Raw genomic sequence first — 14,576 nt, 5'->3', positions numbered from 1 at the left:
CACTCCTCTCCCCCTCCCTCTCCAGTCCAATGGGCAGTCAGGGTTCCCTGCCCTGTGGTAAGTTTGTATTGAATTTTAAATATGAATTTGTGGGTTAAATCACAAAACATATGATAAAATGCATTTAAGACAAGGGTTTAGATCCTGCACATCTGGGTCTAAGTCGTAGGTCCTAGTTTGTATGCTCTTGGGTATGATTTTTTCATCTTCAAATTGAGCATAGAAATTCACATCCCTAGGGATTTGGGGAGGATCAAGTGATTACTTAATAGAGTAGATGTAGTCAAGGCCCAGGCAACATTAAATGCTAAGTTCTAAGAACCATCTAGAATATTTCTGGCCCTTTGGCAGGGGATAGTTCTTATTTCCAGTGACTCTTGCCATGCAACAAAGCAGCCCGTGGTTGTGCAGTGCGGCTGGTCCTCTGCCACGTGGTGTCAGCACACAGGACTTGCATGCCTCCAGGAGCTTGGCTCGGCTAGAGCTGCCAAAATGACCTCACTGCTGCTGGGTACCTTACTTAGCAGCTGCAAGACTCCAGTTGGCTGTCCCCCTCCTGCAGAGTGTCTCAGGGTTGCGGGATGGTGAACTAGAAGCCTTCAGTCTGGCTCTTTCTCTTGGTCCACAGTTGATTCCTCGGAGAAAGATATGGTTTCTGAACTGGTTCGGAGGAGTCCTCCTTTGAAAGAGTTTCTGAGGTGCTTCCATCTTAATTTCCGCCTACTCAGCTCATTTAATTTAATAAAAGGAAAAAGGGAACCAAGTCCCAGGCCATCCCACAATTAGACAGAGTGGTGAGGGGACCAAAGCGAAGGTCCTGCCCCCAGGGGCTCACCCCGAATGCAGGAGGCAGACAGAATAACACACATAGAGTCAGTTCAGGTGTGGCTAATGCCAGGAAGGAACACGGAAGAAGCAGTGTTAGAGAACAAGTCTACCGAGAAATGCGGAAAGGGAAAAACTGTCGTGGAGGCACAGTTAGCATTTTTGAAAGAGATACAGGAGGCTGAATTTTGAAAAGAAGTGAGTGGTAGAAACATAGACAAAATGGGTCACATGTGCAAAGACCCTAGGTAGAAAAGATGAGCGCGTGACTAAGGCTAGAGACCAAGGGACTATTGCCGAGTACAGGGTAGAGTCCCAGAATACACAAAGTCAGGGTGATGTCTTGGACATCTGGTTTCGGTCTGAAGGCCAGCTGGCAGCTCATGAACAGGCAAGTGGTGAAGGGGCAGGTTCTACTTTGGTAAAGAACACATTGGCTATCGTGAGCAGATATGGAGTTACTAACCTTTGCTTAACATTAGACATCACAATTACTTATTGACAATACTTAAAATAAGAGATTGTGTTGTATTGCTTTAAAATACCTTTTGAGGCTTTAAGTGGCCCTGTAATTAGAAAATGCCTGCTTTCAGGTAACTATGGTTATTTCTTCAGTTTCCTGGAATACCAGAACTAAGGCATCTTACTTTATGACACTATGCATTGTCATGAGGATGAGTTAAGACACATGTTAAGCTCACGACAAGTGGGAACCATAGCCAAGATCTACAATTTGATCTCCAGACTTTTTAGCTTGGCAGCACCAACCTCTCAATGCTAAAGCCATGTCTTCTCTTGTCTTCAGGGTGATCTGGGTGGAGATTTGTGGTCAAGATCCTGGCCTCATCCCCTCTTTGTATCTCCTTTCTTCAAAGCCTTTAATATAGTATGCCCTTGCTCTCTTTCTTCAGGACTTAATCATATTAACACATATATGTATATATACATAATACATACATCTATATGCACACACATTTGTATATATTCCCACAATTATGTGTTTCTGTGAAATATAAAGGAACATTTGAATGCTTACTGTTTCCTTTGGTGTTACTATTTCTCTGCACGATGGTTACTGTGCAATTATAATAGAGTTGTTATGTGTCACCCAGCTCTGGAGTTAGTCAGAAGAGCCCAGGCAGTGAAGTCAAAGCTGTCTGCTCCTAGTGGACTTAGCTACAAACCTGGTATAGTGTTCCCTCAGCCTCATAAGTGGCACACACTTCACATTCCTCCTGAGAATCATCCTGAGAACCAGCTGATAAGTCATCCAAGTACAGCTAGCCCGTATGCACTCCGATACTCTCTGGCTCCATGATTCAGTGTTGTGCTTTGTAGCAGTGATGGTCCTTCAGCCAGCCAAACAGTAGGCAATGACAAGATGATTTGTGTAGTTTGAGAGTATTGGGTACTCTGTTTTGCAGGTTGAAGTTGATCCCATCACTACGTTCCCCCTGAAAGGCTTGACCCCCCTCACGGAGTACTCTGTTGCCATTTTCTCCATCTATGAAGAGGGGCAGTCCCTGCCTCTGGTTGGAGACTTTACGACAGGTAAGCCTTGCTCTGGATCGAAAGGGTTTCAGATGCAACTAATTAGCCAACCTGCAGCCGCCTCCTCAACCGTGATTTTTTTTTTAAAGATATTACTAGCAGACAACCAATGAGATAGCAAACATGCACGCTAACTAATTCGTTTCTATCAGAATAAGGAAAAGAGAGAAAATCGCCACCTCATTTTAATGGGTTAAGTTCCCTCCACCTGAGCCCATACCAGAAGCACTAATCAGACTCAATGGTTAAAAGGGGACATCTTTTGGAAGGGTGTAGTGGTGGAGTCCAGAAGGAGTTGGGGTGAGGGATGGATATGATAAAATACAATTATGTTCATAGATAAAAGTCTCAACAACTACAAAACTGCACAAAACACAGAAAAGGGCACATTGTTGTTTTCTTAACCCTCAGCCCCATTTTTCTTATTTCTCAACCTAAGGTTTTTATGTTCTTCCTCCATTCATGTGTCTGTGGGTGATTTGGCTGAACTCCAAAATTACTAGCATCAGACAGTTTTCTGCCAATGAAGATGGCATTTTAATACAGTTTCCACTCAGCGTGTTGTGATGTAGCTGGATTGTAATGGAGCCTAGAACTCTTAACACAGCAAGGAATGATTGAAATACTGAAATAGAAGAGAAGACACAGATACAGTATTTTCCAGTGCAGTCTGTAGTTCCTCTGAAGACAGAGAACCTTTCTCTGCCTTATAGAAGCAACGATTTGGTCGTATTATTTCTGAATTTGTTGATCACACTTGGAAAGAAATATAGTTAGTTCTAAACTGAGGAAATAAGGTAAAGTAGAGAAAAATGAAAATTAGCCAAAATCACCTTATGGGGACTCTGCTTGGATTTCGCGAGGTGTCCTAACAGACTAAACCACTGATTTCAAAGAAACCCTGATAACTTGAGTCATTATTTTGGCAACCTTTGGATAACATACTTTCTGAGGTAAGTCCCAAAAGTGTGTATGGTGTGAGGTGGTGGAATAAATAGTAAATGCTATTGTCTCTGGTGCTGCCTACACCTTCATATTATAAAGGTGAAGGTTCTTCCTCCAGGACTTCATTCATTACTGCGGAGTGATTTGATACAAAACTGTAGAGATCGTCTCTCTAGGCTTCAAGGTGCTCTTTCCTCAAAATACTTGGAGTATAATGCCTTTCCAAAATAATAAGACATTTTTACTTTAAAATTGTGTTTATGTGTGTCCATGTGTGTGCACATCCTGAGAGAGAGAGAGAAAGAGAGAGAGAGAGAGAGAGAGAGAATAGACCAGAGGACAGTCTTGCATGCCATCCTCAAGAGGATCATCCACTTTCTTTGAGACCGTGGCTCTAATTAGCTGGAACTCACCTACTAGGTAGACCAGCCGACTGACAAGCTTCAGGCCCTTCCGTTTCTGCCTCTGCAGAGCTGCTGTTAACAATCTCCCACCACTGCACATAGCATTTTTACAAGGGTTCTGGGGTGGGGGTGGGGTGCGAACTCAGATCCCCCTGCTTTCTGAGGCAAGCAGTTTATGAGTAAGCTATCTTCAAATTCCATTTTTATTTTATTTTTTAATACTTTATGAAAAAGGCCCGATATAAACAGTGTAAGAGTTCTGGAGTTACTGGAAACATTTTAAAGAACATTATTTCTGTGGTTACCCTAATGTATGCTATTGGAAGGTGCTAGAAACAGACATTAAAGACACACCGGATGGATGGAGGCTGGTCCCAGCTCTTCCAATGGCTTTCCAAAACCAAAAGCTCCCTCAGTGGTTCCATCCTCTGGCCCCTGGGAGCTGCTTGAGTTTTTGTTTCTTGCATCCTCATTTCTCGAACTCAATCTCCTCCACGGCTCACAGAGGAAGTTCCCGCCCAGCAATACTTGGAAATTGATGAGGTGAAGACAGACAGTTTCCGGGTGACCTGGCATCCGCTCTCGGCTGAGGAAGGGCAACACAAACTCATGTGGATTCCAGTCTATGGTGGGAAGACTCAGGAGGTGAGTTGACCGAAACACAGCAAAAACTGATCCCAAACATGTTCCCTGGAAGTGGGGCGCCTTACTGCTCCACCCAGTTTGAACTCCATTGCAAAATGGACCTGAGAACTTGTGTCCTGCAGGACGTGGCATGGTACTTGGCATTTCATAAGCATCAAATAATACCGTAGTTCAAAGATTAAATTTATATCATTACCATGGCTTTAATTATGTATCTTAGATTCCTCGACCCTCACAAATACCATCTAATAAAACTTTGCAATGCTCCTTTTGCAGTATTGATCATATATTTGTTGAGGGAGGTGAAGGCAATAAGGTCTGGAGTTTGCTTTTGAAAATTATTTCAGCATTTCAGTATTTTATTCAGCTAGTTAGATCTTGCACACATAAGGATTTTTCCTTTATATTTTGCTTTTAACTTTCATTCTCTCTTTTCTTTTTAAAAATTCTTTCGTTTATTTTTGAGTTCATAATGTAATGATATAATTTCCCCTTCTTTTTTCCCTTTCCAAACCCTCACAAAGCCCTCATTGCTATCTTTCAAACTCATGGCCTTTCTTTATTAATCATTGTTACATAAATGTATGCATGCATGCATATATGTTGTACCTAAGGCTCAGGGATCATTGCAGGAGATGAAATGAAAAGATCTTAGGAAGCAGGACCAGGGAGTTTGCTGTAAGATCGTGTCTCCTAGTGATGTTAGAAGCTACACCCATAAGGTCTCACCAACGTGATTGCCTAAACATGAGCTGAACGAGGAAGACAATAGTAGGCATTCCAAAGTGGACAGGGGAAGGTCTGTGAGTCGTCAACCCTATGCAAGGAACTACAGGCAACTAAGGATTGCTGGGTTTGGGAGAGATAGTCTTCCCCAGGGAAGCAGACACCCGTTTGTTCAGCATCAAGTGGTCAATCTCCCCTTTTCTTTTAGTAATCCCAGTTACTAAGCATCAAGTGCTTTGCAGGTTGCCCTCAAGGAAGAGCAGGACTCCTATGTTGTTGAAGGCCTGGACCCTGGAACTGAGTATGAAGTCTCACTGTTAGCTGTGCTCGATGATGGCAGCGAGAGCGAGGTGGTGACCGCTGTTGGGACCACACGTAAGTCCACGCCGAGCTTCAGTGTCCAGCATCCACACGAACAGTCTGTCTTCCCCCATCGGGCTTCAACTGTTCTTGATCCTCCAGAATGGGTCTTGTGTCTTAGAATCAATGATGACACCCATGTGTGAATCATGATTTCTCAGGCACATCACACAGTGACACATCATCACAACGAAGGCACAAAGCATTTCTGTCTTGTCCATTATTTTATTTTCCAGCACTGAACGCCATCTTTGGCATATCTTAATTGTACCATAAGCAATTGTACTTAATTGTAGTGAATGGAATGGAAAAATAGATGAATAGATGGATACGATCATAAATGATCAAATTGGAAAATAAGCCAGATAGTAATGTAGCCAAGAGTTTCGGAAATTTTCCAAGTTGGTCTTGGTTACAAGAACCTTTTGTGGAATTTGCTCACTGCTTAACATTCCCTTCTTTTTTCTTTTTGAAATCATATATTAACCACATCTGACTTTTTAAAAAATGAGGTATAACTATGCATTACGTTTTCTTAAATGGCATTCAGAAGATGTATTGGCAAGTGCATTTGGGAGACCCTGATGTTATAAACTGAAGAGAGCATGGTTCTGCACAGGGGGATTGAGCCCTGTTAGTCCAACAGAGCTAGACCAGTCTTCTGAATTGTATCAAAGTGAGACAAAGAGGCTAGGCCCAGTACCCCTCTATCTTTAGTTGCTGAGGAAAGACTGTCCATAACAAGCTGTACCTCAGAGGAGGTGATTCCCAGAGCTAGTATTTGATGACCTCTTAGATGGATGTGTTGATGGGCAAGTGAATACAGCACAGCACACAGCCCCTCCATTCCAGCATTTACTCATGGTAGGTTCAGGGCCCAGAAGGTAGGTACACAGCCAGCCTGAGCAAGTTGCCCTCTTGGGTGGTCTTTTTCTTGGGTAGCCCTGTTTTACAACTTGGTCTGCAACTTAATTGTCTTTAATTATTATGGGTATGCCCCTATTTTAAAATAATTGCAAGGTTTCATCATTTTGTAGATGCAATTCAAGCACTTATCTGAAGTCTCTCATGAGACACTAATGATGTTCCAGTTCCTTGTCCTTGTCTGTTGAAACAGCAGGTATGATTGCTGTACGGGTCACCTTTTCTTCCTTGCAAGTCACAGGTTTGTCGTGGGAAGAAATTGGATAACATCGGTGCAACTTCCTTCAAAAGTTCTACAGCAGTTTATACAAACATATAAAACATGGTCTTTACATAATTTTTAAGTAATGGATTTTCTTTCAGTCGATGACTTTTGGACAGAAGCACCCACAACTGTAGAACCTACCAGCCCTGTGACTTCAGGTAAGGACACATAGGGGTGGGTTTATCCTCAATAACCGTGATTTAAACAGAAGTTGTATTTCCTAGTTGTATTTAGGTTTTGTTATTAATTAGAAGAGAGATGTTCATGCTTTGTTTTCTTGCAAACAGCTCACCAAGCTTTGAGCTTTCTATCTTCTCTTCCACTGAGCACCGTTCAGTCTCCTGCTCACCATCATGAAATCACCCTGCCTTTTCTACCTTCATCCTTGGTTCTCATTCACTTTTCTGAGGCTTCTAACAAAGGATTCCCCTCAGGGGTCTTTGCCTCCTGTGTTTCTGTTGTTCTCTTTTGAAGAATTAATTATTCAAAAGAAACTCACAGAGGTCTACATGAATTATAAACTGGTTGACCTATTAGCTCAGGCTTCTTATTTACTAACTCTTTCATCTTACATTAATTCTTGTCTGTGTTAGCCACGTGAATTGGTACCTTTTATCAGTGAAATATTCTCATCTTATTTCCTCTGTGTCTGGGTGGTGACTGCAGACTGAGCCTTTCCTCTTCCCAGAATTCTTCTGTTCTGGTCACCCTACCTATCCTTCATGCCTGGCTACTGGCCAATCAGCATTTTATTAAACTACTATAAGTAACAAATCTTTACAGGGTAGAAGACCAGTGTCTCACAGCACTTCCCACCTTTTTTTTCAAAACAAGAACTCTAAATGTAATCTCTTTTGTTTAGCTTTTTTCCTGGCCACTATCCATAACAACTTGTAACCAACACTCTAAACAAAGACAAACATCCATAACCAAATTTGGGGGAATATAGGTGTAATTTTCTAGGCTACTTCCTGCTGATTGGGGGTGCTGATAATCTTATGGGGACCTAAAGAAAATTTAGGATTATGGTCAAGTCCTGACTCGAGTATTCTGTGAATCTTGATCATCTCAGTCTTGAGGCTGTTCTGGACGTAGAACTCAGAGGAAACTCCAATAGAGGTCCTCTGAAATGTTGGGTCATTTGGGCCATCTACTCCTAATGGAGATTTTTCAGGGGTCTTTCTTGATCAAACTTGATTTTTTCTTAACCCATAATGAATCCACAGCCTCTCCTTTCCTGTGGAAAAGCCCCAAAGCCACTTCTCCAAGAAGTACCTAGTATGAGGCCCTCAGGACCGTGCCCCGTCTTGAGTTTAGTCCAGTGGCTCTCCTTCGGTTCTCTGTCAGAGATGAACATGGAGCTCTTGGTTCACATGGGTATCCCTCATAAGGCTGCCCTGAATGATGCTGGGTGCTACCCCACAGATGGTATCCGTGTCTCATTTTGGGTTATGATGGGCTACAAGGTCTTTAATCCCTGGTTGTATTTATTCCAGTTCTCCAGACGGGAATCAGAAACCTGGTTGTAGATGACGAAACTGCTACTAGCCTGCAGGTCTCATGGGACATTTCTGACAGCAACGTGGAGCAGTTTCGGGTGACCTACCTGACAGCCCAAGGGGACCCCATGGAAGAAGTGGTAGGAACGGTCTGTATAACCACAGCTGACCGGGAGTCCCACAGCCATTGTTGGTGGAGCTGCTTTCCTGCTCATTGCTTGCTGACTCCATGTCTGCAGAAACTGATGCTCTTGCTCAATCCAAACTTCTCTCTTGGTTTCATCTTGTCTTGTCTAATTCTAAAACCCGCCCCACACAGTCTGCTTCAAGCTAATCAAGCCTCTGCTGCTTTCTTCTGGTATTGCACTTACTGCCTTGTCCATTTATAACCTAAATTGGGTTATAAAATAGCCATTAGGTCAGACATAGAGGCATGGGTCTGTAGTTCCTAGGGAGGCTGATGCAAGAGGATCTCCCGAACCCAGGAGTTGAAGACCAGCCGGCAAGACAGCTAGACCCTCTCTATTTCAAAAGCAAACTAAATCAAGATCAGACCAAGGACCATTGCACACTTGTGTTTGTATACATATATATAGATGCCTATGTAAAATGTTCAAAGCAGGGACATTAAACTTTCTGTTGCTGTTCTTGGGAGTCTACTGCAAAGCCTTTAAGCAAAGCACCGAAGGGTATTTTAACAGCTTACCAATTTGTCGCTGACATCAGCTCATTTTGAGCATATTTTTTTAACTATTTTCTATTTATTCTCAACCATGGGCATCTCCTCTAGGGATATGCGAAGCATTCCCTTTAAGTTGCTGGGTGGCAAACCTGGTATACTCTCAATCATGGCCCCCCAGGTTTTCTTAGTTTATATCACATTGTCCCCTTAGAGATTATTTCTCATACATGTGTCCAGACACAGGAGAGGGCTCCGGTTTTTAGCAGAAAGTGTTTGACTTCTTACTCACGGCACATGGTCTGTTTATCACTGTATCATTACTAGCGCTTTTTTCTTTTGCTGTGTCATTTTCAATGCTCCAGGGAGGAGTCTCCAAAACTCATCGTTGCTCAAGAATTGTCCTGTCCCCGCCTTTTTAACTTATGAAGACTTTGATGGAAAAATAAATTGTCTGAGCCCAACGTTATTTATTTCCAGGTGATGGAAGAATCATTACAGGGCAGAGTGAGGGCCTGCAGGGCCTTGTGCATGGTGGATAGCCTGCAAGCTCATGCCCTTGGTCTGAGGGCTTTCTCCGATCGCAGCAGGTTCATGCCGTGGGTCTCAGAGTGCTTCTGGAAAGTTACTGGACACTTAATTCAGACAGCACTGTAATTTCACTCTGACAACAATTGCATTCCACAGGATTCATGATTGGCAAAGTGAAAAGCTTACGTGTGCCAATTAAATATAATATTTGGGCATTTTATTTTCCCTGTTATTATCCCACTACTATAATTTCATTCCTAAAAATAAAGACCCACAGAGACCTCTCAGCATGAGATGCTTTCCTTTTAGTTTTCAAGAAGCACATTTGGCTTCTTGGTGCTAATTCCTGCTGATTTAGAAAAGGTAGAAATTTAATCTCACATGTGCCCTTGCAAACTCTGCAAACTGAAATAATAATAATAATAACAACAACAACAACAATAATAATAATAACAACAACATTGACGTTGGGTGGCTTCTAGACTGTGGTCCCTTCGAGATTTTCTTTTATTTAGCACTATTTATATTTGAAACACTTGGACACCCAAGTGAAGGGAAAAAGATAAAGAGTCCTAGTCTGTCCCAGTTAAACAAAGCTGTAAAGAAAGTGAAAAGATATTGATAAGTTTACTGTGCAGCGGAGTGTTTGTTTTCTACCATGGAAGAGGAGTTCCGGCAGGAGTCCGCAAATTCCAAGCTCCTTTAGTAAATTCTAATTAATTAGACGAGCGTATGTAACTACAGGCACTTTAGGAATTAATAGACTGACCAGAGCATTGAGAATTTATAGATGTATTTTACCAAAGGCTACTGCTACACAAATGTGATGATGTGTTCTTTTAATTATCCAGCTAATTAGATAATTATGGGGGTGGGGAAGGGAGAGACAGAGAGAGAGGCCCAGGCACTTTTCCTGTGGAGGCCAGGGGCTAACTCTGGTTGTCATTCACCCTGTTTTTGGGACAGGGTCTCTCATTGAATCTGCTGCTTGACATTTTACTGGACCGGATGACATGCAAACCTCCAGGATCTGCCAGTCCCCATTCCCCTAGAGCTGGGATTACAGACATGTGCTGCCACGCCCAGATGTTTGTAGGGTTCTGAAGTCATACCCTCACGCTTGGGTGGTGTGTGCTTTCCCCACCGAGACCCCACCCCATCCTGCATCATTAGTGTGTAACACAATTAATAAAGCCCAAGACAGAAATTGGGGTTCAATCTGAAGGTCAGAAAAGCAAAACAGCTAGCCACTGGCTCTTAACCTCAACCTCGGTCTGAAATGGCGATCCTGCCTTCAGGGATCTCAGAAGAAGACTGTGTCTGAGAGCTGTCTCCTCCCATTTTATATTCCTCTCTAGGGCTGGGATTAAAGGCATGCATCCTGAGATTAAAGGCATGCGCTGCCCTTTTTTTATGGCAAATTTGTGTGGCTACTGGAATTAAAGGTATGTGTCACCACTGCCTGGTCTGTAAGGCTGGCCAGTGGGGCTCTTTTACTCTCTGATCTTCAGGCAGGCTTTATTTGTTAAAATGCAAATGGAATATCACTACATTAGTGAAGTAAGAAGTCAGATGCATCTGAGTTTAGGATATGAAAGTAAAGTAGGAGAGGGAGATGCAGGCCAAGGACAAAGTCCAAAGGCCATGAATTCATGTGGACCAAATGATATCTCACAATAATGATGTCTGGACTGAAGAGACAGTTTAGGCATAAAAGCACTTGCCTTGTAAGGATGAGGAATGAGTTGCATTTCCCAAAGCCACGTTTAAAAGATCAACCCCGGGTGTGGTGATGCTCCTGTCATTCCAGCCTTGGGGAGGCAGAGATAGGTGGATATCTGGGCTTGCGACTGGCTACCCTAATCTACTCCATAAGTAACAGGCTAATGAGAGACCCTGACTCAAAAACAAAACAGGGGATTTCCTGAGGGATGATACTCAGGTACTCTGGCCTCAACATACACACATACATACAATGTGCATCCATGCATATATCTATCTACACATGTATGATCTTGCATAAAACCATACAACACACACACACACACACACACACACACACACACACACACACACGGTGCTTGCTCAGGAAAGATGGATGACTAAGATATACTATGAAATCAAAGAAGAAGAAAATGTGCCCTGGTAACAGACATATTTTCTCTTACCATCTTTCCAAGTTTTCTTTGACTGTTTAAGTTGATTGTACTTGCACGGGCAAAGGATGAGACAATCCTCAGGATGGAGAACTGTAAACACATATAGTGTTGTAAACCAAATGAAAACCAGAGGAGCTAAATTTACCAGTTAAGGTAGGTGAATTACTTTTGTCCACTTAGTCATAGTCAAGTCTACCAAATACTTCCAAGAGAATAGATTGAACTCTAACATATACAAGCAGCTGTCCATATTTCATAAGGATGGACTCTGACAGGGCTTGAAAACACGAAGAAACAACAATGACTGTGACGTCAGTTTTGTTGTCAGAGTAGAGGTGCCTCTCCTAGAAATGGCTGGTTGGGATTCAAGCATCCTACAGCCTGTGTGTCATTGTTAACCACAAACTGAATTCTGACTGGTGGACAGTGTCTAAAGAGGGGCTACTTAGGGCTGGAGAGATGGCTCAGTGGTTAAGAGCGCTGACTGTTCTTCCAGAGGTCCTGAGTTCAATTCCCAGCAACCACATCGTGGCTCACAACCACCTGCAATAAGATCTGATGCCCTCTTCTGGCCTGCAAGGTCACATGTAGGCAGAACACTGTATACATATTTAATAAATAAATCTTAAAAAAGGGGGGCTACTTAAAGTGTGTCTTAGTGTCCTACAGGCTGAGTCCAGATATTAACATTAAGGTTTTCTGGATCTTGACAGCCATTATAGAGTCACAGCAATGCCATCAACGCCACTCTCCAGCATCCTTCATTACCATATGAAGACCGTGATCTAAAATAGAATTTTGTAACAGGAAACACAACAAAATGCAGGGACTCTAGTATCTTCTGCAGGTCACAGCTTGTTGCATGTGATCCAGACATCTCTGGTAGAACCAGACAAAAGAGTTTCATGCCAGAAAAAATTAAGAACATGAAGCTAACTCCCTAGTGGTGGGTGCGTCCCATTTAATCACGAACATCTTTCATAGATTTGTCTTAAAAATAAAAAGAGCCATCTGCTATGACTGAAGCTTTTGTTGTTGAGTAGGAGCTTCTGTTAATATACATAATCTTACTCTCCTTTACTTGAACAAGAGCAGAGCTCGAACAGAATGAAATTTGCATACCCTAGAGGGAATTTCCGTTTTACTTTTGGGAATGAATAGCAGGGTGAAAGGGGTTTGTTCTTTGTACTTGTATGGCATAAGCCCCAAACGTTAAGCAAGGCCTAGATCAGATCTCTGAGGTTTCAATATAGCCCCTTTGCTGGGCCATGCGGGTCTGTTTCCACAATGAGTGTGATGTCTCTATTTTAAAAAGTTACGGCCATGATGAAATAACGTAATGGGTTCAGATTCTTCTAGTAGCACCTGGCACAAAATATTTGGTGCTTAATGACCAAATATTATAATGTACTTATAAACTACAGCAGCTACTTCCTGGCAAGCAGTGGGGAATCCTCCAGAGGGATCGCGCTGCTTTATAGTATTCTACAGGCTGCATTTGACCGGCAACAATGCCATACACTTCTCAGTGTGAGACCTGACCTTATTTAAAGAGGCTCTACGTGGGTGGTTTGCTAGACAGCTTGGAATAAAAGTCTGGGCTCTGCTCCAGCAGTCTGTTGAAGAGAGGCACCCCTCCGGAAGCCACCCTGATGGGGTAATACATGTCAGGGCACCCACGGCTGTCTTTCAGCTCCTTCATGCCAGGGTCGACTAAGTCATTCTGGATTAAAACAGAGCTGCTATTTTTATAACTGCTTCCCAAGATCCCACACGATGCAACCTGTAGACTCCAGTGTCTTACTCTAGATGAGCAGAACCATGGTCGCCAAAGGCCGACTTCCTTTCTCATACACAACACTGTGGCATGCCGAAACTTAGCTGTATCCTAGCAATAGGTGCTTCTGGACTCACCACAAGGTTTTCTCGGACTTACTTCAAGATGGATGGGTTCCTTCCTTCAACTCAGAAGGAGGCAATATGGCCTCAGCTTGTTGGCATCTCACCCAGCCGTGGAATGGAAAACCTCTCTGGCTGTCCTGGTCTTGTGACTCTTTTAAGCCCCCTTGGGTCAGTTCCTACATCCTCACATTTTTTCCCAGTGATTACTAAGTTCCCAACAGTCCATAGAAGTGCCAGAAGTTGACTGCTGGAACACAAGCACAGGATTTTGTAGTGAGGACGTGGTCCAGAGCAGTCTCCTAGAAACAGCAAAATTATACTGGGTGCCACGTGGACCAGCTGGGTGCAGGGTCCCCCTTGTCTTTGGGTTTCTTTTTCTGGCATCTTTAGTGACAGAAGGTTAGTGGATCCAGATGGAGGAAGGACATCGCCTTTCAGATGTAAGAAAGCTACAGCAGTTTTTAGTGTTGGGTTAAATATGTTTCAACTCAACAAAACTTGGCTCCCAGTGTTTGGCTCTGTTGCTCTTGGCTGCTATCCATCCCTTCTAATTGAAAGAATAAAATGTTGGGGTCAGGTTATCACTGAGGAAGGAAAATAGGGGAGGCTGGTTTCACCAGAGGCTGCTCAAGTCATTTCAGAGCCGATAAGCACCAGTCTGTGTTGCAGAGTGAACGTTTTAACCATAAGCACCTGCTGACTATGCAGATGGTCATTCCGTCTTCCCCACGAATGTTGAGAAGACATTGAGCAGAGTTAATCCTCCTGTAGTAGATGTTTACAGGCTGATGTTTTGTGAGGGACATGGCAGGGGGAAATGCGTTTGCATGGATGCCTTTCCTTTTCTTATCACTTTCAAAGCTTGTCTCACTCCTAATGCTTTCAAAATGTCTACAGTCACACTTCCTTAGCAGGGCAGTGGGAATAGGAGATCTTACAAGGTCATGGTACTTTACTTCCTGCTCAGGTTCTGGTGCCTGGAATGCAGAACAATATCCTTCTGAAGACTCTAACTCCAGACACCGAATACAAAGTCACCGTGACTCCCATTTATACAACCGGAGAAGGCGTCAGCGTCTCCGCCCCTGGGAGAACTTGTAAGTGAATGTTTGGCTCCTTGGACACCATATTGCCTATCACTTGTGATGGGTAAAGTATAGG

At 43.1% G+C, this 14,576-nt stretch overlaps 1 protein-coding gene across 1 annotated transcript in view; it reads left to right on the top strand.

Moving 5' to 3' along the window:
• Col14a1 (collagen type XIV alpha 1 chain) overlaps nucleotides 1–14,576 on the top strand; it is a 180,041-nt gene that overhangs the window by 72,049 nt on the left and 93,416 nt on the right. Inside the window, exons 15-20 of the mRNA XM_013348949.2 lie at nucleotides 2,250–2,376; nucleotides 4,231–4,370; nucleotides 5,339–5,471; nucleotides 6,744–6,803; nucleotides 8,142–8,293; nucleotides 14,383–14,512. Of these exons, the coding sequence (XP_013204403.1) occupies nucleotides 2,250–2,376; nucleotides 4,231–4,370; nucleotides 5,339–5,471; nucleotides 6,744–6,803; nucleotides 8,142–8,293; nucleotides 14,383–14,512 (742 nt within the window). The remainder of the gene's footprint in view (nucleotides 1–2,249; nucleotides 2,377–4,230; nucleotides 4,371–5,338; nucleotides 5,472–6,743; nucleotides 6,804–8,141; nucleotides 8,294–14,382; nucleotides 14,513–14,576) is intronic.

Source organism: Microtus ochrogaster, chromosome 15 (assembly GCF_000317375.1).
Source record: "Microtus ochrogaster isolate Prairie Vole_2 chromosome 15, MicOch1.0, whole genome shotgun sequence".
NCBI classification, from domain to species: Eukaryota; Metazoa; Chordata; class Mammalia; order Rodentia; family Cricetidae; genus Microtus; species Microtus ochrogaster.
This window is presented reverse-complemented; position numbering and strand designations above follow the sequence as displayed.